At 43.9% G+C, this 24,549-nt stretch overlaps 1 protein-coding gene across 1 annotated transcript in view; it reads left to right on the plus strand.

Annotated features, from left to right (window-relative positions):
• The first annotated feature begins 17,630 nt into the window (after positions 1 to 17,630).
• Positions 17,631 to 24,549, plus strand: part of LOC146863173 (transmembrane emp24 domain-containing protein 11-like) — a 141,376-nt gene continuing 134,457 nt past the window's right edge. The window contains exon 1 of the mRNA XM_085642604.1: positions 17,631 to 17,813. Coding sequence (XP_085498730.1) covers positions 17,684 to 17,813 — 130 coding nt within the window. The 5' untranslated portion in view covers positions 17,631 to 17,683. The remainder of the gene's footprint in view (positions 17,814 to 24,549) is intronic.

Raw genomic sequence — 24,549 nt, forward strand, 5'->3', positions numbered from 1 at the left:
ATGAGTTCATACCACAGTCTAAATCTATGTGCGGGATCAAGCAGTCAATGGTGGATATGGCTGGGAGCCAAGCTCCTGGAAGTGACGGGCTGTCAAATGTTATAGAGAGTCCAGCAACATCTTGGCACCCCACAAATGTCCAAGTGTGAAGAGGCACAAGGGGTGCTCTTCTACTAGTAGCACCGCACAGTGCCTGGATACCCTCTCAGGTAATAAGCAGCGCTGCATAGTACTGATTGATTGATTGACTATACCAGCTTGGTACATTTTGACATAAATTGACGACTGAAATCGCGCTCCATTTTTGATTAGTTAACATTTAATGTGATAGGAGGATTCTGTATTTTACATCCCAAATCTTTGCCAAAGAGAGAAACTCCACAATGATCTGACCAAGCGTCACAAAGATAACGATGAGAGGATGTAGCTGCAGCTGCATCCAGGCGATGTCGCTGTGAGTGAGTAACTGCAGCTCTAATTTTAAAACATATGTACTCAATAGGTCCATATATCTAGCCACCTCCGTTAATAATGATTTGTACAAATCTTTTTTTCCACTACTATTGCTTAAGTTAGTACACAATATTTGCTGAGTGTAGCTTTTAGAAGGACGTCTTCTTGAAAGAGCCTTTAATGGGAGATTCTTTGCTTATGTATAATGTCATCTATGCAGGAGACAGCATACACAGCTCCTTACAAGCATCTTACAAAGTGACTGCACAGAGCTGAGACCTTCTCTATTTGCCACTGAAGAAGGCCCTTCCTGAACCCGACCTGCCAGCATCAGCCAGAGGGCATTGACCCCTCTCCCTCACATGATACTCGTTGGTGGAATACACCAGCTGTGCTTGGTTATATTTTGGTTATTTTAATACTTTCATTTTTTTAAGAAATGCAAGAAAGTCTGTATTGGCGATGGTTAGAAGGATTTAAAGATATTTCAGGGATGAGGTGGGCCATTTCATCCACTTGGCACACTGATCGAGGAGCACTGGAACTGGGCAAGAGTTTACTCTCTCAGGGAATTAAAAGCTTTCAGGGCAAAAACACCTACAGCTGTAGTGCAAGACTTGTGCGGCGATGCGAAGGGTATTTGATCTAAAATTACTCTTTAACTTTGCTGGCCACTTGACAGATTTGCATGAAATCTGAGATCCATGGACTGAGCTTAAATTGCTGATATCTTGTGAAATGTTATGCAGATTCATTAAACAGCAGGAATGCAGGATGACATTTTACCTCTGCCCCATCTTGATGAATCTGCACGAAACCTGCTACGCCCACAGTAGACTAAACATGAACTGTCCACCAAATGTCACTTTTTAAGGCGTGAGTAAGTTTTGATCGACATAGATCATTTTTCGATTGTCCATGAAATGATTAAGAAGGGCAGAGACATTTCCTCAAGGGACAATAAATAACCTCTAAATGACTCCCCATAGCCCCAATAGCCATAGCAATGCCCTCTCCTCATCCTCAACCCACCACAGGCAATAAAGAGTATAGGTCGAATGATTCCTGGTCCCCCTCAAATCGCGGGTAGTACAGCTTATTAAACATTAGGGCCATCATGGTGCCGGTGAATCGCGTCATAGTAGTCTTCTAGTTTAGAGGGGTCTAGAAGTTTCATAACCAGGAGACACTCAGGACAACAGAATTCTTTATGTCTTTGCTGAAATATTCCAACAATCCACCCCTCTGTTTGGTGAAGGTTTTTTCCTTACTGCATACTAGCATCAGCAATTTCTCTATACTCAGAAGCCACCATAGCTTTGCAAACTATTTATGTTCAAAGGTAAGCATCTGTTGTCCCCAGAATCCCAGGATGGTTTGTTTGGTGGCCAGGGGGAGGTGGGATATTGTGGTACTTTAAAATTTGGGACCGCGTAGGAGGCAGGGTCCTACCCTGCCTATTCCGGTATCAGCGAACCGCGAATGGCTAATGCAGTATGTACAAGTGCTTTGCATAACGTTTCATCGATAAATGCACTGTGTATACGATATTACACATTGACTTCGTGGGTTCCATTTTGGAGCGGTGGCCATCTTATGGTTGCCCTCACATAGGCTACACATCAAGGACAAACACAGACCTTCAGAACACATGTGCCTTCTATTGACTTCTCTGTGACCTATGCGATTTGGCTCCACCGCCCCAGGTCAGTCCGGTCCCACGAGCTCCCCGTCCTACGGCCACCTGTGATTAGCATCAGGGTTTGACACACCATAAAGCCTTTTCATCCCACACAAGCCTCCGGCTAATCTCTTTTACACCTGACTCTTCCTGCTTTATGGCTTGTTTTACAAACAGGAGGTGCCCGTGTTTATTGGGGTCTGCTGATATCTGATGTGGGATCTGAGCCTCGCTGGGTAAATAATTGTGGGCTGGCTGAACTGGAATGTGGGATGGTCATCATGACTCTGCCTTTTCGTTTGTAATGAATACATATGAATGACCATATCGTAAAACGAGGAATGTGTGCCTGAAGCATGATATTTTGTATATAAGGAGAAGGCCGTTTCTGTAAGTGGAAGCAGTCTCCTGAGAACATACATTGTGTTGTACTTCTCGGATACCTGTAATTGGTCTGCAGCCAATAAATAGGATCTTTGACTTCACCTAGAAGACTCTGTGTTTCTGTGGGTCTGAAACAGGAAGAACTCGAAGTCTTAGGGTGTGTTCCCCTGCACCGCTGGGGTTTTAAAAACCCAGTACTTCAGTTGGCGCCCAACTAGGGGCGATTTCAGCGGTACCGGTCCAAGCCAGAGGTTCGTGAGGGGCTTCGTGTGAAAATTCCGGAGGAAGGCCGCCACTTCATCGACCCCTGCATGTCGACGTGGTCCGAAAGTCTTTTCTGCGAGGTTCTCCGCGTCCCGACGGCTACGAAGGACTGCTGCCCTGATTAATCGCCCTGTTTTGGACCCTTGACGATTTGGTAGAGCGAAACAATTGAGAGAGTCTTCTGGTGACGCCATCGATCATCGATACCTCAGTTAAGTATGAGTGGAGCGTCTCCCAGTTTGTTTGGTATCCTTCGGGAATTTGGTATCCTTCGGGATCGCTTTGATTTGGAACTTGCAAGTGCCAAAGCCAGAGGACTCGTGTATTCACGAGATTATCGTATTCGATACTCCTTTGAAGTTTGAAACTAGACTAGTGAGCGAAGATGCCTGGTTCTAGTGTATTTGGAAGTTTGTTTTGTTTGGGTTGTAAAAGGGATTCCCAATTAGAGGATTCATGTCCGGTTCCTCCAATTGGAACTCCAACTTATGTGCTTTATGTAAAACATGGCGTGGGCCCCATCGCATATAATGAAATATGGATCCGATACACCAGAAAGGACGGTGTTTTAAAATGGCCCCAAAATGGTAGTTTCGATACAGATATCTTAGATAATTTGGAAGTTAAATTATTTAAAAAGAAAGCCCGGCCGGCGATGTTTGATTCTTTCCGCCTATGGCGAAAGGAAGCCAAACAGAAGGAAATTAAGCTAGCAAAAAGGAACAAGAGAGAAAAAGGTATGTCAATGATGCAAGCAGCTGTGCAATTTAAAGATAATGAGGAGGAACAAATGAATGAGCAGTTACATAGACAGCGCAAACTAGGGATCGATAAATGTTACCCAGTTTTGTCACCCCTTCCACAAGATGAGACAAAAGAGAAAGAGAAAGATTCCCTAATGTCCCACTTGCTAAGTTCACCACCCCCGTATGCGCAAAATGCCACAGCGCCTCCACAGCTCGTAAATGTGCAGCCTCCAGTTAATGTGCCGCAAGCCTTCCCACAGCCGCCAGCTCCCCCTCAGCTGGCTCCTATCCCTACAGCGCAGCCCTCTCAAGGGCCGCCAATCTCGTTACCTGTCTCCCCTGCGCTTCCTGCGACTTTGCCTAGTACATCAGCTGCCTCCCTTGGCGCTCTTCCTAACACTGCCCCTGTACCTGTATCTGCACCCGTTTTTCTTCCCTCTGTCTTTCCCCCCGTTTTCGCCTCAACTTCTCCTTCTGCACGACAACGAATAGCTAATGTAGTTACTAGTTTAATGTCGCCTCTCTTCGGGTTATCTAGTATGACCCCTGGTTTACAACGTAAGCAGTTGCGTAGTCAGCTGCCTGATCCTGAAGAGAAAGAGGTATTAGACCATATGGCACGTAGGTGGATTGTTTTTTCTTCACTCTATGATGTGGAGTCAGTTGTTAACGTTTTTCACCAATGGGAAGCCCCAAAACAGAGGTATGTGTTTGAAAAAATGTGCGAATTCCTCTGTGAGGAATTGGAAGATCATGGTTCAAACTCAAACCCGCAGGAGTTGTGTCAAGTGCGATTTGATTTTGGAAAAGGTACAATTGTGGGTCCCGATGTAGATAAAGCAGTTGCGATTTTACTGTCCTTCAGGAATGATGATTGTCAACAATCATTGTTTGAAAAGGAATTCCCTGTGGGGAAAAAGGTAAAAGCGCGCCAATATCCAATGCGTGAGGTTCCTCCAGTTTTGAGGCCTGGTGATGCTAATGCTGTTCCACCTGTTTTAGCACATTTTCAGCGTGTTTGGGTACATGTCCCATGGAAGCGTTCTGAAGTGTTAGCGCTTAAACAGACATTGCCTGACCCCCGTAAAAACCCTGCAGGATATTATAAGGAGTTATCACAGACTGCAGAATCGTGTGTCATGAATCTAGCTGATATAGATATGTTGTTCGGGAATGTTGTTCCACAGCCTTTATGGGGATCCATTCGTAATGTAGATCACGCTGCAGAATTGGGTAACACATGGGCTAATATCGTTGCCGCAGACACTAGACAAGTTGGTGGTGCAAAACCTGAGCCCCTCGTGGCAGAACTCCCTGGTAGAATTATTACCTACATGAAAACTTTAATGCCTGCGATGCGTGTGAATTGGGATAAACTATCGGCATGCAAACAGAACAAAGATGAAACGGTGTCTGATTTCTTCACTAGGTTTGAAGAAACGTTTATCGACCACAGTGGTCAAGACATGAGTACTGAAGGTGGCCAACGGTTATTTGTTGATAAATTTGTGCATAATCTACTTCCCGAGTTGTGTAAGAAGTTAAAAGATTCAGAGAGTTCTTGGGCTGTTTCCTCTTCAGCGCAAATACTGGCTACTGCACAGTATTACGAAAATAGGGATAAAGACGAGAAGGATAGAGCAGACAAGAAAACGAAAGAATTGAAGACGAAGGTTCTGTTACAACAGGCCTACCCACCGCGTGGTGGCCAGAGTAACTATCAGCAACCTCAACAGTTTCAGAGAAACATGCAAAGGTTCGAGTATTCCCAACCGCGTGTTCCTGTAGGTCCCAATCAATGTTCGTATTGTAGAGAGGAAGGTCATTTTAAGTATAGTTGTCCTAAATTGTTGCAGCGCACTAATAATGCGTATGGCGCAAGAGGTAGAGGTGGTCCGCAAGCTCCTAGAGGTAGAGGGCGTGGAAATGTTCCTCAGAACGCGCGTCCTCTTCCGCCTCAAAATACGATAAATAGCTTTGATCAGCAAGCCAATGCAACTGGTAATACAGCTCAGTACTATAATAATGACTATTATGCAGAAGACGACAATGTAGAAGGTAATGATTACTAGGACAGCCATAGACAGAGAGAGGGAGTTGTTTCAGTACCAGTGGATCAGAGTGGACCGTATGTTAAGGTGACTACAGCGGGTGTAACAGAGCCCTTTCTGCTGGACACTGGTGCTGCAAAGAGTTCAATTATGCATTCAAAACTCCCTGGCGCGCCTTTGTCTGGCGAAATGAATATTTCAGTAGGTTTTTCTGGCGCCCCAGTTAGGAACCCGATTTCAAGTCCTATGCCCCTTTCTGTTGGACCTTGTGAGCTAAAAGCACCCCTCATCCTAACGACAGGTTGTGGTGAAAATCTGTTAGGGTTGGATTTGTTAAAAAGATTGCATGCAACGCTATATTGTTCTCCCTCAGGAGTACAACTTACATTGGGTAAGGAAGTGATTTCCCCGATGTACTTGTCAAAGAATACATTGCCACCTGAATTGTCATCCCTTCCGGATGTCCTTTGGGCTACTGGCCCCAATGATGTGGGTCTCCTGGAAATACCGCCATATGTGGTCGCTTTAAAAGCCAATGTTAGATTGCCACGCATTCCCCAGTACAAGATCTCCAATGAAGGTCAGAAAGCGTTGTTAGCAATTATCAGTGATTTGATTAAAAAGGGTGTAATTGAAGAGGCAACGTTTGCAATAGTCCTGTTTTACCTGTTTTAAAACGTACGGACCCTTCACAGCCACCTGTTTACAGATTTGTGATCGATCTTAGAGAGGTGAATAAGGTTGTGGTGCCACAGTTTCCAGTTGTCCCTGATATAACTGCCTTGTTAACTATGATTCCAGCCTCCGCTGCTTGGTTCTCAGTGATCGATTTAAAGAATGCTTTCTTTAGCATCCCAATTGCAGAGGAGAGCAGGGACATTTTTGGCTTCAGTTTAGGAGGTCGAAGCTTCCGCTTTAAACGCGCTCCACAGGGCTACTGTGAAAGTCCATCAATATACAGTCAAGCTTTAAAGGCGCAGCTTGATGCACTTGTTTTACCTAGTGGTGCTACCCTTCTTCAGTACGTTGACGATTTCCTAATCGCCGCGGATACTGAAAACATTTGTAAAGAAGCTACATTGTCATTGTTGCGTCATTTGTCTGCCTTTCATCACAGAGTGTCCCTCTCAAAACTGCAATATTGTCGACAAGAAGTGACCTACTTAGGTCATCTCTTATCGAAGGAGGGAAGGAAACTGACCCCAGAAAGAATTCAAGCCATTGCACAATTAAGTGTGCCAAGAACACAGAGTGAAGTGCGTGCTTTCTTGGGCATTACTTCATACTGTAGGCACCGGATCCCGAGTTTTTCTTTGCTGTCAAAACCTTTGTTAGCATTAACCTGTAAAAATACACCGAATCCTGTCCCATGGTCTGAAGAGTGTCAGAAAAGTTTTTTGGAATTGCGTAATGCATTATGTTCAGCTCCTGTGTTGGGTACCCCTGACTACAGCAAGCCTTTTACATTGTATGTTCATGAAAAGGAAGGTTGCGCATTATCAGTGTTAACACAGCCTTTTGGCGACAGACCGCTGCCATGCGCATATTTTTTGTCAACTTTAGCCCCGGTAGCGAGGGCATTGCCAAGTTGTTTGAGAGCTATAGCCGAAGCAGCTGTGTCTATTCGACAGTCTGCTGGACTAGTGATGAATAACACATTGATTGTAATGGTTCCACATGCTGTGGACACATTGTTAAACCGGACCAAGACACAGCACTTAACTAGTGCTCGATTGTCAGGGTATGAATTGACACTGTTGGCAAACCATATACACATAAAGAGATGCAACACGTTGAATCCAGCTACATTATTGCCGATTCCAGCAGACATAGATGAGATTGAGCAGCATGATTGTCTGTTCAGAACAGATGAAGAGACGAAAGGGAGAGTGGATCTTAAAGATACTCCCCTAACAGAGTGTGATGGTACCTTATGGGTGGATGGTTCGTGCTTCAAGCTTCCGAATGGTGATACGACCGCTGCATATGCTATCACGACTTTGCATACGATTGTTGAGACTGCACGCATACCACATAATTCGGCTCAAGCAGCAGAATTAATTGCCCTTACAAGAGCATGCGTGTTGTCTGAAGGAATGAAAGTGAACATATATACTGACAGCCAGTATGCCTTTGGCGTGGCTCATAGTTTTGGGCGATTATGGAAAGAACGTGGGTTCCTGACTTCGCATGGAGCTAAAATTCAGAATGGTCAGTTGGTGAATGATCTCCTTGAGTCACTGACCTTACCGTTACAAGTTGCAATCATGAAATGCAGTGCGCACAAGAAGGTCACTGATGATGTTGGTCGTGGTAATGCATTTGCTGATGAAATCGCGAAAGAAACAGCAAAAGATGTGAAGACTCGAATGTATGTTGCAGGCCCTGCAAGATGGGTTGGTGATGTTGGAATGTGTGAAGACACGATAGAGAGTGTGAAGTCCCTTCAAGCTGAAGCCACAGAGAAAGAGTTAAGCAAGTGGAGAGAAAGTAAGGGTAAATTGGATGAGAATGGTTGTTGGGTTGATTTGTCAGAACATCGGCGATGGTTGCTACCTGATGCATATGTGCTTCCAGTGGTTACTATGGCACATGGAATGGCACATATCAGTGTGAAAGGAATCTGTAAGTTGTTGGCTCCAGTATGGCAGAACGCTGGAATTCCCAAGTTTGCAGAGAATGTGGTCAAGAATTGTATGGTGTGTTTGAAATACAACCCTGGTAGGGGAACCCCAACTCCGGCTGGTCATTTTGCGCCTCCATCATATCCATTTGAGGTTTTGCAGCTAGATTTTATCCACATGGAAAGGTGCAACAACTTGAAATATGTACTGGTTGTTGTTTGCGCTTTTTCAAAATGGATAGAAGCATATCCCCTAAAAGACAACACTGCTTTATCCACAGCCAAAGCCCTTGTGAAAGAATTTTTCCCTAGGTTTGGAATGCCAAGAATGGTGTGGAGTGATAATGGGAGTGAATTTGTGGGTCGAGTGATGAAGAATGTGTGTGAGGGATTGGGCATTAAGCAGAAGTTCCACGCTGCAAATCACCCCCAATCAGCTGGATTAGTAGAGTGCTACAATGGCACTCTGAAACTCAAACTGGCCAAAATCCAGGCGAGCTCCGGTCTTAAATGGCCTGACGCTCTGCCTTTAGCACTCCTATCAACAAGAATGACTGTGCATTCACGAGTGGGACTTAGCCCATATGAGATCATATTTGGCCGCCCGGCCAATGTATGGGGTGTGCCAAGACCGACAAAATTCAGTGAAATCGAACATCCAGTACTGCTTGACTATCTGTATGAATTGACGGCTAAATTGCGTGTTTTACACCAACAGGTGCACGATACTCTGCCCCAGGCCTCTGAAGCTCCAGGACACCCTATCGACCCTGGCTCGTGGGTGCTTGTGAAAAATTTTCAGCGGAAGAACAACGATGAGCCCCGTTGGATTGGCCCTCACCTCGTACTTCTATCGACAAGATCAGCGGTTCGAGTGAAAGGGAAAAAGAATTGGATACACGGCGCCCACTGCAAACGGATCCCTTTGCCTCTACCATATGCCCGGTGGGTCCAGGAGGGTATCGCTGATTCTGAAACTGACACTGTCCCCCGTTTTGTGCCATTTAGTGATGCACGTGTAAAGAGAACGACTTCAGAGTGGGAAAGCGACGATATTTTGCAGGAAGCTGTGCCACCGTCAACTCGAATAGACACCACAGAGCCTGAACTCTTGTTTCAAGACCAGACAGTACCTGCTATAACTTGAGACCAAGGCCTATGGACAAATAAAAATTCCCTTCCCTTACTATTTTTTGATATTATAGCTCTCCCATCTCAAGGATTTTTGATTTTGATTTTTCGAACCACCATCTGGGTTCAGCCGCAGGGTCGCGGTGCCAAGACTTCGGGGTACAGGCCGAAGACGTTAGGTCAACGGTTCTGGTTGGTCTGGGGCGTTCCCTGGACTGACAGGCGTACTCCTTAGCAGAAGATACTCACCCGCCGCGAGCGGCACGATTAGAGGATGGAGTTTTTCAAGATGGAGAGACCCGCTGAGGAAATGAACTTTAAGACGAAAATATGTAGAATATTGAAGAGCAAACGTTTTGTATTATTATGTCTGTTTATATTATTTAGTATGATGGTGTTTACTGTAGGTTATGTATTCTTCTCCTCTCAAGTGCCATTTGCATCCACTGTACAGCCTATCCCTCCTCCTACTGTCTCCTTACACTCTTTCCACCCTCTGCCTGAACACGAACAAGCCAGACGGTCTGAGTTCGTAAACAACTCGTTTATCCAACTCCTGCACCAGCACCAGCTAGTTATGAATACAACTAATTGCTGGGTGTGTGGTTTAATGCCACATACCATTAATAAGGGTATCCCATATCTAGTGCTGCCGTTTAGCTATAATGGATCGTCATGGGCATTCCAGACGATGTTTCTTTTTGCATTAGATGCCTACTCCCCGCGACAACCGCGTTCCATCAGACCTAGCACAAATAATAAAGCCTTAATGAAAGGAGTTGCTGATATGAGCAGAGATATCAACGCATACTCATCTATTCCCAAGGATGAATTGCGAGCTTATGTAGGTTGGAACGCGACGGGGTATAGCATTATTCTGGGTGAAAGGCAGCGGAAAATCTCAGCCCCAATTTGGGTCGTACCCCACATAGGTCGGTTCTGTCTACAAGGTAATGGTCAGAATCCAAGAGCTCAACTGGGGAAAAGTGACTGTACTGAAACGTACACTTTTCCATCACAGTTTTCCCCTGCATTTTTGGCTGCCAAGGGTACATATTTTATTTGCAATGACCGAGCATATACATGGTTGCCCCCTGATTTCTCGGGCACATGTTATATTGCAAACTTGCTACCGCCAACATTTACTGCTGCCTCTGATTATCACAAGACCAGAGTTGTGAGAGGCGTTTTTAGTCAGGAGGATACTGCCGGTCAGGAAGCGGGAGACTTCTTTTTGGGTTTCCTGCCGTTTTGGGGACCGATGGTCAATAATAGGAACCTGAGACAACTGACTCGTGTGGTTGAATCCACTGTTAATGTAACGGCTGGTGCCCTTGGTAATTTGACAGCTGAGCTCCAAGCGGATCGCCTCATGACTTTGCAGAACCGTATGGTTCTAGACGTCATACTTGCAGACCGTGGTGGGGTATGTAAGGTCATCCAATCTAGCTGTTGCATTTTCATACCAGATAACGCTCCAACAGTTTATCAAGCCATCTCCAAACTGCATAAAATATCTGAATCTATTCACGTGGATAAAGGAGATTGGTCACTGATGGGGTGGTTCTGGGAACTGATATCTGCCTGGGGTTGGAAGATTCTGATGGTCATTGGAATGATCTTAGCCATTCTTTTCCTGTTCTGTCTGTGTGTACAGTGTGCTCCCGTGATATGTGGCCTCTGTGCTACATTATGTGAAAGGAAACCTGTATCGAGGGACGAGCTAAGTAATAGGATGATGCTACAGCAACATCTCCATGACCTTATGAATATGGACCTGGACTCGGATTAATATGAGTATAGTTATTGCCTATGTAAGGGCAAAAGGAGGGTCTGTGGTACTTTAAAATTTGGGACCGCGTAGGAGGCAGGGCCCTACCCTGCCTATTCCGGTATCAGCGAACCGCGAATGGCCAATGCAGTATGTACAAGTGCTTTGCATAACGTTTCATCGATAAATGCACTGTGTATACGATATTACACATTGACTTTGTGGGTTCCACTTTGGAGCGGTGGCCATCTTATGGTTGCCCTCACATAGGCTACACATCAAGGACAAACACAGGCCTTCAGAACACATGTGCCTTCTATTGACTTCTCTGTGACCTATGCGATTTGGCTCCACCGCCCCAGGTCAGTCCGGTCCCACGAGCTCCCCGTCCTACGGCCACCTGTGATTAGCATCAGGGTTTGACACACCATAAAGCCTTTTCATCCCACACAAGCCTCCGGCTAATCTCTTTTACACCTGACTCTTCCTGCTTTATGGCTTGTTTTACAAACAGGAGGTGCCCGTGTTTATTGGGGTCTGCTGATATCTGATGTGGGATCTGAGCCTCGCTGGGTAAATAATTGTGGGCTGGCTGAACTGGAATGTGGGATGGTCATCATGACTCTGCCTTTTCGTTTGTAATGAATACATATGAATGACCATATCGTAAAACGAGGAATGTGTGCCTGAAGCATGATATTTTGTATATAAGGAGAAGGCCGTTTCTGTAAGTGGAAGCAGTCTCCTGAGAACATACATTGTGTTGTACTTCTCGGATACCTGTAATTGGTCTGCAGCCAATAAATACGATCTTTGACTTCACCTAGAAGACTCTGTGTTTCTGTGGGTCTGAAACAGGAAGAACTCGAAGTCTTAGGGTGTGTTCCCCTGCACCGCTGGGTTTTTAAAAACCCAGTACTTCAATATCAGCTTATCAAGGGAGCTATAGAGCGAGTAAATATCGGCACGGTCATCCCAGAAGAAACACTTTAGGGCATCGAGCAAGGTCAAACCCGGTGATGTGTTCTAATGTAGGCAACTCCGAAAACCAGGACGGTTCTATCTTTGGAAATGACCAGAGTATGTGTGTGAACTAGCCTTCCTCCATGCATCCTCTCCAACAGAGGAGGTCACCTCCCCTCTTCAGGCAGGCACGTTGGGGATTAGTACCACTTATAAGGGATTTTGAGCAATGTCTCTTTCCTACCTGCAGGTGTCGCAAAATTGTTAGTTCGGATCAGGACTTCCTCCCACTGGTCGTGTTCTAGTGTGATGGCTACTTCTTTCTCCCAAGCTCGTTGGTAAGCATGTTTGGCACTGCTCTGTTTGGAAGTGAGCATGTAGAATATGATTGATGTGACATGTTTGTCATCTGTTCAGTGCAGAAGGTATTTTTCAAAAGGTGTGAGAGCTCGCATGCCCTTGTGTTTGATTTATGCGTCTTGTAGCCAATGCCGTTATCTCTCCATTGCTGGGAGTTAATACTCCTCCCTCAGTTGCTTAAAAGATTTCACTGATCCTTGTGCATCCATATCTCACAATGTTTTACAGCCTCTCTCCAGCCATTTGGTGTATGGGGTTCTAGACCAGCGAGGAGCAAATTTGCAATTCTCTCATAGAGGCGTAAAGGGGAGATGAAGGTAGTGAGGCCGTAACTAACCCCCACCTAATCCCAGACATCCAGTGTTGCTCTTGTGATTGGGAAAATGTAGAGTCTTTGTCCGCTTGGTTCTGGGTGCCGTGGGATTTCCAGAAAAATTATCTATATGCTTCAAGAGCACTCCCACTTGACCTGTATTTCTTCAACAGCGGCTAGAAAAGCTCCCTGGCCAAACCTATGCTATATCAAATCATCAGATACAACAATGTTTTATTCATATACATGCTGTTTTTCATTTGTAAAATTCATTTTTTTCAATTTTTGTTGAGAGAATAAAAATCATTTTCAAAGTACACAAACATGTCTTTTTTGTTTTTTATACAGAAGAATTTTTTTTTGTTTAACCGTGATTCCGTGATTCAATAGTTCATAATAATGTGCATAATAAAACCTATTTGTACAGAGAAACCCCTATAATGTGATCAATCTCGCACCACAACTAACTCACATGACATTATAGCCTAACTTACCAAGCTCACACATTCATACCTCACACACGCCCAGTTTGAAAGGCATACATTGTTCAACTCATGGAAGAGACATTTCATTTAGTGTCAATGGTTGCGTTGCCACCTGGGGGTCCGTGAGATTTTCTACAGGGGACCTGATACCATTGTATAGTAGATCTTACAATATCCTTTCTCCGTCTCGCTGCAAGTACAATGTATATGAAAGGTGAGGTGAGCTGTATTTGTGAGTATGGTTGGGAATTACCAGTCCCATAGGTGAAGCAGTAGCATGCACTGCCTTCAGCTGATCCTTTCTACCTTGCCATGCCATATATAAAAGAAGCACACAGCAATTGGATCTCGGCTATATATTAATGCGGGATTTGAAGGGCTAGGGTCTGGATGAGATGAAGGATCTTAGGCAGTGTAGTCATTTTATAGGTCACGATTCTCCCCAGGAGGGACACAGATTGTATTTCTAGTTGGTGAGCTCCACGTGGATCCAATGTTTCAGCCATTGGAAATTGAGGTCTCTGGTTTTTAGTTAGTACTGGTGCTACTGTTAGGCCCAAATAGTTTATATACGAGGGGGTCCAATGTATAGAGGTGTTTGTATGTGCGATACCACAGACCCAGGGGGGGAAATATGTCGAATTGTGGATTTAGTTACATTGATTTTGTACCTGATACCCTTTGATAAAGTTGCCGTTTCTCGCACACACGAGCAAGGAGACTGTCAGGTCTGTAAGAGACAGAAGGATATCGTTGACGAACATGGTCAGATTCAATTCTTGATGGCCGAATTTGATGCCTTTGATTCGAGGGTTTGCCAAGAGGTTCTAAAATGAGAGTAAAAAGGAGGGGAGAGAGAGGGCATCCCTGCTGCGTGCCCCGGCCAATGCCTACCTACTTAGAGAAGAGACCATTAACTAGGATCCTATCCCTTGGAGTCCGGAAGCCTGCCAGAAGTCAGGATTGATGGGAGTCTCCCATTACCATTGCAAGCAAGACCTCAGCAATGAAATCCCAGTCAACCCTATTGAATGTCTTGTTGGTGTCTAAAGTAACCAAATTAGCCTGGTTCCCATGGTATCCTAATTCTGGAAGGTGAAGTACTTTCTTCGTGCTGTCCATTGCTTGGTGGTCTTGAATGTAGGCTGATTGCTCAAGATGTATTAGGTCTCCTGTTTGGGGTTGAAGACGAAAGTTAGCTGTTTTGGTAATAATTTTGGCATTGGTATTCTGAAGGGAGATGGGGAGCTAAGAGCCACATTTGGTCAGGTTCCTGCTAGGTTTGAGAATCAAGGTCACTGAAGACTCATCCATAGTGGGGGTTACCCTACCCCCCTCAAACCCCTCTCGATAGATCTTAAGGAGTACAATTAATAGAATTGGGCCAAAACATTTACATAAGGCTGCTGTGAACCCATCACAGCCCAGCATTCTAGAGAGCCGCAACTTGGATTTAGCCATAAGAGTTTCATCTTTCTCTAAAGGCCTGTCAAGCATCTAATGAACTAACCGAGTGTAGGCAGTCATGCTTCCGATATGTATCGTGGGCGCTCTTATAGATATGTCTGGTCTTTGCAATAGAGTTGGGTGTAGAAGGTATGGAAGCAGTCTGCTTTCTCTGTATTGCCCATCAACAGATGCCCCTGGGGGGATTTAATCCATGGATGATGGTTTTAGCATGACAGGAGTGCAGCAGTTTCATCAAAAGTTAGCCTGATATATTGCCATGCTTGTAATACTTATTGTCTAACTGCACCAATAATTGTGCTGGCTTATCTGCCCCCAGGGTCTGGAACTGACTGCAAACCATAAGTATTTTTCTCCAGATCTTCTGTTACAGGGAGCCATCATGGTCTAATTCAAGGTCTTTCAGTTCTGTACCAACTTTGAGGTGAAAAGCTTCACTGGGTTTCCGAAGGTGTGCAGCTTCTGGTATAAAGATGCAGCGCAGGACTGCCTTTAGTGCATTCCAGAAAGTGGACGCGCTCACCACCCCAGTATCATGGTGGGTGAGGAAATCTTCAATATCTTTCTTGACATAGTTGATTGTCACAGGGTCTATTAACAAATTATCTTGAAGGCGCTAAGTATTTGTGACTCGTGGTCCAAGGAGTCAGTATGAAAGAAACTTGCCCATGATCAGAAAGGGTGATAGGTATCTATATGGAGTCTGTTAAACAGGAGACTAGGCATTTATCCAAAAGCAGGCAAATGAGTCAAGCCGATGTTTTGTATGCCCCTGAGAAGTTGGAGTATTCCCGCCCCAAAGGGATACATTATCTCCAGGCATCCACCAAGCCCAGGTCTTCTAATGGTGTCTTACATATGACCTATAGGGTTGTGGAACCTTCCTGCCCTGCATAGTCAATGTCAGCCATCTGGTCGAGCACTAAGTAGAGATCATCGCATAGGATCAGAGGCATGGTCGACCAGACCATGAGAGTTCAAATCATGTCTGAAGCAAAGGTTTCTTGTCCCTGGTTGGGGCTGTATCTCGTGGCTAGGTTAAGGAGTTGGCCACAAAATTATCCTTGTACAGCCACCCACCTTCCACTGGCATCTCATAGGGTCCCATAAAGCACTAATAGGCAGTGCCAGTGAATCAGGATCCCGAACTCCGCAGTCGTCTTCTGGCCAAAGGAAAAGTATTGAGCTGGATAATCTCTGAAATTCAGGTGGGAGTGATTACTCGGTTAGTTTCCTGAAGGAACCCTATATCTTCATGGGTGAGCGTCAGCTCGCGAAGAATGAAGCAAAGTTTAATAGGGAATGCACAGGCATGGGTCCCAGTCTCACTGTGCCACTGGAACCAATCTATACAAAGATAAAAAGCCCTAACTAGGGCAAAACCAGTCCTAGGTTACTTGTGTTCTGGTTCAGGGAGGATCTGGCATGGCAGTTCAGGCTGGACTGTTCCCATGAGAAGCAGGGTCAAGGCTGATTTGCATATGGCTGGGTCCAAACTGAAATGGAATGGTGGGCAAAAAACTATGGATTGGGATGCGGCCTGAGCGATTGCCAGTGGCTGAGATTAATTCAAGCATTCCATCCATCACCTTATTGTTTTTGCATTTGCCGCCCTAAGTACACCGGGTATGCCCAGAAGCCGGTTCCTGGCTCACTGTGTCACAGGAACCAAGCTATACCTGGCTGAAAAGCCCTAACCAGGGCAAAATCGGTCCTAGGTTGCTTCTTTTCCAGTTCAAGGAGGACCTGGCCTGGCAGTTCGGGCTGGACTGTTCCCAAGAGGAGATGGGTCAAGACTGATTTGCATATGACTGGCTCCAAACTGAGATGGCATGGTGGGCAAAAACAACAGATTAGGATGCACCAGAGAGATTGATAGTGGCTGAGATTAATTCAAGCATTCTATCCATCACCTTGTTGTTTTTTCATTTGTTATTAAAGCCCCAGACATTATAGGTCAGGACCTGTAGTGTTCAAGTAGTCAGGGTCATCTAACTTGGGGTGGAGGTTGGATGTCTAGTGTGCCGGAAAGGCAATGGTACGTGGACGAGGCTAAAAGCAAACTGCAAGCACATCCAAAACCCCAAACTTCCTCTCAGAAAAACCTCAACCAACAGCACAAACAGTTAGAGAGGGACTCATATGGCGCCGACGCTGCTGCAAGAGTAAGAAAAGAAAGGTGTGTAGGAGCGCGTCTCAACAGGGTTGTGTGGTCTCATCAAGGCACAAGGCCAGCACAGCTGTCAAGTCTGCAGAAGTGGGACCAGTTCTGGAGTGGGGGAGAAAGTACTTCTGAATACCCACAAACTTCCAAATGTGTGAGTGCACCTTCACCTCTTGATGATATCCTCTCAACCCCTTCTTTCCACCTCTACCCGATATCGGGCTCCGGAAAGTCCATCATCCTGACAGATTTTCCTCAGTTGTAAGTGGAATTTGCATTCGTACATTTTTTTTTACGAATCAAGGTTTGAAATTTACGACAGCAAACTGGTTTCTTTTGTAGAATTAGATGTGCAAAACCTTTGTGAATCCAGAATAGATTGTTCTCCAAATCTACTACAATCAGCCAGCGATACACTCAAAAAGCAAAAATATTTCACCCTCTAAAGAGCCAGTAAACATGCCAGAGTATTGAATTGTTATTAATCGTTTGTCTTATCTTGTGCTTAAGCAGCTAAAGATTAGTGAATAAGGAAATTAAAAAAAAACATTAATGGACTTCTTTAAAGAGGTCTAAAGTGGAGGAGAGTACACAAAGCGTAGTTTTTGTCAAATATATTTCCGCCGCCGACCGTCCTGCTTGGTGAGATTGGTGGCAATTAGTTACACATGTGCAGCTACAGGTGTTAATTCCCACAAAGTTCAATATTTGCGCTCTGTAATCATTAATCCAGGCGCAGAAGGCAGGCGTCAGCAGGCCGCACTCCCTTCACAGCTCAGTAACCTCCACGAGTCAGAGCTGCAGCCAGGTGAAAGGCTCGCGTTGCCATGAAGAGTGTCCTAGCTGGGCTTCTGTTGGGCTGCTGCTGTGCCCTCTCGTCCGCCCTCTATTTCCACACTGGAGAAAGGGAAGAAAAGTGCCTCATAGAGGACATTCCAACAGACACCCTGATTACAGGTAGGCGCAGCATCCTTGTTATGATAACGTAAAACTATGGACATGAAAGGAGTCCTAGCAGATAATCTTTATACGAATCCAACGAAAAAAATGGTTACATTATTGAAATCACTGTTTGAGTTCCTGGAATACTCATTGTATGATTAGTCATTTTTGTGATGACTTTATGAATAGGTTGAAATCATCTCTCTCTGTTAGTTGCCAGTGTTCCTTCCCCTCATCCTTCATGTCACCTCCAGCTGGACCTGAATTTTTAGCCAGCAGCACCTTCCATTCTGAAGATGGTAATTTCGCGTTTCCACTGCAAGGATGGGCTTAAAAACATGTAAAAGATTGGCTCAGAAATCCCAGTATGTATGATGTCACGAAAGATAATGTCGTTTGTGTGCATTACTAACCACGTATCACGTGTAAAGAATGTAAAGGGAATTGCACTTAAGGCTTCCTCTATGCAACTCTGAAAATAACAAACGCGGTTCATGATCATCCATCTCCCTTTGAGTCTCCAAACGTCAGCTCCTCGCATGTTATGCAATTGATTCCCAAATAGTATAAATCCGAGGATATGGCAGGTGCTGCTGATGGGCGAGGAACAGGTCCATGATTCAACCAACAAATGGATGAATCATCGCACCATGGACATAGAGAGAGGGCTTTTGCTTTCAGAAAAAAGCTGCGAGTGCTTAACGCGAATACAATTAATCAAAACATTGAATGATTGAATGAACAAATGAATGAATGAACGAGTAGGTAGATTAATGGACTGGCAGAGTTGCTCTGTGGAATGCTTAACTGTGGTTCATCTTGGAGGCAAGTACAGTTGAAAGCAACAAGAAAGGCAACTGTTTAAAATATCAGTCCTATGTTAACAGCACATGGGATGTGAGTAGTGCACGCATGTCACTCAACGATAGCAAGAGTTGTGGATTTTTCCTTAGTGGCGTTATTTACACTGTGCAAACCAAGCCACAATAGCAACATAGCACTGTGCATGTTTGTACAACATATACATACTGGACTGTACCGAGTAATCCAGGGGGTGACATGAGTACAAACTCATGCAAAGTTTTAAAGACAGGGATGCTTCTCTAAATTTACTCAGATGAGCATGGCAATACTTGGAACAGCAATCTCTGTTAATGACATAAACCCACCTTATACAATCTTTTAAAGAGCCAGCTTTTATCCACGCCCCCTTGGCTGAGAGAGGTCAGCTGTGAGCAGAGGCCCACACCCACGCTGCTCTCATGCTTCCAAATGGCAACCAAAGTGAACGATTTACAGCCAGGCCAGCCCTTAAGGCTAACCCTAGTCAGTTCATGTTTAAATCCCTAACCAGTTTCACACCCTCAAAATTCCATGGTGAAGCGCAAGACAATGCCATATCCAAACAAGAGTATTAGGCTTGTCTTATGGTACCCATCTTTCATTACCCCTCCATACCCACAAAAAATGTATTTTAGATAGCTAAGGGTCTGAAGGTGCTATATGTTCATAAAGTGTAACTCACCTTCGGTTCTTAATACGCCTACCAAACATTTCCCCTTTCATTCTCCATAGGGAATGACATTTTGGGTAGAAAACAAGGCGTTAAGCAAAGGAACAAAGCTGTGGTAAAGGACGCCTCCCTTGTTTTCATTTGTACGGTCAGGCACTGGCATGGATTTGGCAGAAGGTTCATTCTTTCAGTCTTAGCACAGGTTTCCTGATTACTGGGAGGCACCATCAGTAAGAAGCCTCCAGAGACCTGTTCCACCACATAAGAAGCCCAACTGCCCTCTCATGCATTCCCTGTTTGATGTATATGGTAAGAAACAGGCTATTCCCAACTGTACATCTCTGTTGCTCCCCAGCTAGGTCAGACTATATCAATTTCATCAGATGGAGGATACATACAAGCAAACTTTCTGAAAGTTGTGTTTCAAAGTGTAAGGTAACTCTACAGATGAGTGCAGTCTATGTTGCATCCTTCAGTATGACTTGCAGTTGTGCTTTTTTAAATTAGGAGCATGTTGAAAAAGGTAGGCTATTAAGTTTCAAAATAAATATCGCCCAATTTCATTGATGACATTGTTCTCTATCAATCAGCCATTTTCTTTCCTGTTTCATCCTTAGCTAAGTGGCAAGAGGAGTGAGGGGACTCAGAACGTTGGAGGGTTCTCTCACTGGGCTCCTGGACTTAATGGAGGCGGCAAGGCCAAAAGTAGTACAAATTGATCCAACTGTTTTATCAAATTGGGCACATAGCTAATTAGCTTGTTAGGAAATACCAACACAGCTATGCCTCAGAAAAAGCAGAACAGTTTGTTATTAAAGACAGATCCTAAGTTAGGAAGCTTGGCAGCTAAGGAGGCACGCACACATGCCAAGGAGACTCCTTCCTCAAGGAGATGAGTAAGTATGTCTCCATTTTCACCTCTATTGATACAGTGCAGGTTTTCTGTACATAGGATATTTGAGTTTTTGTCAGAGTTCTGCCAGCCGCTGCTCCTGAAGAGGATGCTACCAGTATAAAGGTTCCTTTCGATATCAAGAGGAATTCAGGCCGAAATTCTGTCCTCGGTGAGGCAGAAGTTTCAGGTTCCAAGGCCATTGTCAACGAGTAGGCCAAATTTCATGTAAACCTTTTCAATTATGCCCTAGCATATTTCCTTCCCACGTGGCAGAGCATTACAGTGGACCCTTTGGTTTTACAAATGGTACAGGCATCATAGAGCTCTGCAAAGAACCATCAGTCAGTCCTCCCATTCTCTCTTCATTTTTCAAACTGTCAAAAACGGTTAGTTTTTCAGTAGATGGAGACCCTCCAACGAAAGCTACGCAGCAACCCCCTGTTAGCCCCTTCAGTTTTTAAGCACAATTTGTCTAGTACAGAAGAAACACAAGAAGTTCCATCTTGTAATAAATCTCAAACAGTTCAGCAATTTAGTTTTCAAACATCTTTTCAAGATGGAGACTATTATTCATCTAAGAGACTCCTTGTTAGAGGGCAATCGGATGATCAGGTTGGATCTCCAAGAAGTGTTTCCCACAATTCCAGGCCACAGTTCTTACAGGAAAGTTCTGCAATTTCGGAGGGAAAACTAGTTCTTCTGGTTCCGTTATCTTCCTTTCTGACATTTATTTGGGCCCTTGCTGTTTCACGAAGGTCATAAGACCGGTAATTGATCACGCAGGGCTTAAGGAATGCGTCTAATTGCGTATTTGAACACTTTTCTACTTTTAGCTCGAGACATAGACATTTTATCTTAACATCTTGCAATATTGATCATATTACTACAGAAGATTTTTTATAAGTCTAGAAATCTTCATTGATACATTCCAGTCAGACAGAATTTTCGGGTTTTCTTTCAGACTCAGACAAGACCATCTTACAGTTTCCACATTCCAAGCTGGATATTTGATTTATTTTGAGGTTTTTACATAACACATGAAACTGGTCAAGGGCATTAGAGCATTTTACATGAGCACCAGATTGCATCATACAAGAACAGATTATTTTTTTTAGACATGGGAATTTGATTTGTCCAGAATCACTAGATGTTGAGCCTTAACCGGGATTTGAACCTAGTTCCCAAATTCCAAAGTTGGCAGAATTGGCTTTTCAGCCACATCTCCTTTCAACATGTGATAATGAAAGAAATTCTTCAGGTTCTGAGCATGTTTTTCTTCTCCTTATGATGGCTAGCTCATTTGGTAGGTCTCTTGTCATTTTCCTTTTATGCAATTTTCCCTGGTTCACTCCACTATTAAACCCTTTAGAGGTTAAAAATTCACCACCTTCAGCAGGTCCCTCTTATTCATACATGGTAAGTTTAGATCAAGAATCCTGATCGGAGTTTCAATGGTTGCTCGATCGTTTATAGGAAGACAATTTTTTCTGCCATTCCAGATCTAGTATTAGAATCCGATGCAAGCCTGGAGGGTTCAGGTGCAAGATGTGGCCAGTTTTCAAACAGGCTGGATGGAATGTTACATTCCACCCGCAAAATTGGTGAAATTTGGCGACTCAGTGTTACTCTTGTAACAAGGAGTTTCAGCCAAAGTCTGCCAATCCCTGCTCTGGAATTTTTTTCCTGTGAAGCTCCAGAAATGCAAGCTGGCGAGTGAGGTTTGCCATCCTCTAGCACGATTTTCCAGTGTGGGCAGTCACAAGTGGATGCGGTCAGAGGGCTGCTTCTCGAGTAGATCTGCTGCCGCTCAAGTCGATTTTTCACTTGAGCGGCAGCAAAATCAACTCAAATGGTGCCATTTGCGCTGATTTTTCAGCGCTGCTCGTGCTACTGGTGTTAAAATACAGTGCGAGCAGTGCGACGTGCATATTCTCTGCCCGTGGGCGGAACTCCGCTGAATCTCACAAGGCCACCCTGATCACAATGAAAGTGCGTATTTCCCAGCAAATCCTCTGCTCTTTGCCATTTCTTCATCTGGTTAGTTCAGTTGTGGCTGTGCTTCAAACGAGCATAACAGGAGCCTCAGGTCTTGTAATTAAATGTAGATTTTCCTAGCTTTAGTGAAGGAAAGTCTTGATTTATTAAAGTCATGGAGGCAAACTGTTTTACTACTCTCTTTTTTCCTTTCTGGAGCTGTCTGGAACAGCACACAAATCGGTTTAATTGGGTTTCTCGTGCAAGATCCTCCTGAGGTGCAGATTCGTTTTGCAAGGAGCCACTTCTTTCAGAACTTGGCAGAATGCTGAATGAGGCGATGGCTCCTTTGGGGTCATCTCATTAAAAGACCGCAATTATGGACTTCACTCTGGTTATGGCAGTCATCCTTGAATTATTCATAATTTCTATACTCCATTCAATTTAATTGTCTGCTCTCGCAAGAAAAGAGGGCTTGTTGCTCACAGTCAAGATTGGTTGTGGTCTTGTTACTGGTTTTTATTGCTTCATTTGGGTTTCTCTATCGCCCTGGGGTTTATAGGCTATTTAGTTTTTGTTGTCTTAGTTGCTGTCAATTTAGCTCAAGAAGAGAATGCATAATATACCCTTCTGGGTGAACATGCGCTTTACAAATACACATGTTGTGTTATGTTGTGTCATTATACTCGCCTTCGAGTCATTAATAAAATCAGGAGTTATCTTCACTAAAGCTAGAAAAGTCTACATTGTCTGCTACCACCATGGATTCGTTTCACAATGATGTGAAATATTACAAAATATTAGTGTTTGGAGATCATTTATGTCAGTTGATGTGACAGAAGCTAGAAGTTTGCTGTTCTGTATTTCTTTTCTATGGCTGGAGGCATTGGGACCTTAAACCATGGGCACACTTCTTCATCCCCCCAGCCCCATCTTTGGTTGGTAGTGAGTGAAATGAATTCACTAGTGCTGTTCTGCACTGGTAAGGTATCACGGGGATTGTTATCAATGATGCAACAATATGTTCTACGCCATAACTCTGTAAAAGTTAAGAAGAAAAAAACATAATTGAAGCTGAGAACAGCACTGTTAATTTTTCAAAGAAACATAGCAGTGTTTGTTTTCACAAAAATGTATGACATAACATTTAAAAGAAAAACAACATTGAACAGAAAATCTACAAATAATATAGGAGCAGTAAAGAACAACGCTTTTCAGGGTCATGAATATGAAATTCCTGAACAGAAAACAGAAAGGTAAGGGAGGCCTTGCTTAGTCAAAGTCATTTCTTTCATCACTGTGAATCAAACTCACTGTGTTATGTTACTAATATGTTTTTTTATTCCGCATTTCCTTCCTCCCCTTTGCATTCTTATTCTGTTTGTGATACACCATGATAATAGCATATGATGTTGGTTCTATTGTTGCTCATTTGCACATTTTGAACAATTCCTATTCTAATTTTTAAAGATGTTTATTCCCAGATTTAGAAAAAAGCTGCTTTCTTAGGAAACTGGTGTGGTTTCCAGTCTTTCTTCATCTGGAGCTTTGGTCTATCTGGGGTGGCATTAAATAAATATGAAAACGCAAAGCCCATGTGTGATATGCTGCTTACATGTTGGTGCTTTCTTTGCCACTAGAGGTGTTAAAAGATATTCATTGCTTCCCAAGTCAGTGTTACTTATTGTATAGCCCTCAGAAGAATGAAAGGATGAGTGGATCTCCTGAGATTCAAACCTATGACCATAGTGTCAAACACAGATCATTGCATTAATCCACTGAATAAAAAGATCAAGAGATGTAGCTGGGAATCTATTAAATCAAATCATAAATGTATGTCGGTTGATTCAAACTATAAAATCATACATAAAAATGAATAATAGAAAAATAATTTGAAGCCAAGCCTGATCATGAGGGCGTTCTAGAGTATTGCTTGGCTGTAGCTCCATGGTCCTGACTATAACGAATGGGAATAAACCCACCCGCTTGTAAAGTGCTTGCGTTCAAGTGCATCAATGTCTTTAAAATGATGTTATCCTTCTCAGATAAAACTAGAAATGTTATTCTGAAACAGTTATGAGCCTCTCTGGACGTGTCCCACATTTGATAAATCTGGTCACAGAGCGTTATCTCCTTTAAAGCGGAATGTTAAGGAAAGATGACAGCTACTGATTTGGTATTGATTAAGAAATGTGTGTAACCATTTCCTACGTGCTTACGTTATAGTTGGGCTTGTGCACATGACGTGGACCAGTGACTGTATGATATTTACAGAATCTGCATTCATTGGAGTTAGATAAGTGTGTCCAACTTGTAAAAAAATATCGAGTGAAAAAGTGACCTGAGAGAAGGCGCATAAGTTTCAGTTT

Source organism: Triturus cristatus, chromosome 2_2, assembly GCF_964204655.1.
Source record: "Triturus cristatus chromosome 2_2, aTriCri1.1, whole genome shotgun sequence".
Taxonomy (NCBI): Eukaryota; Metazoa; Chordata; class Amphibia; order Caudata; family Salamandridae; genus Triturus; species Triturus cristatus.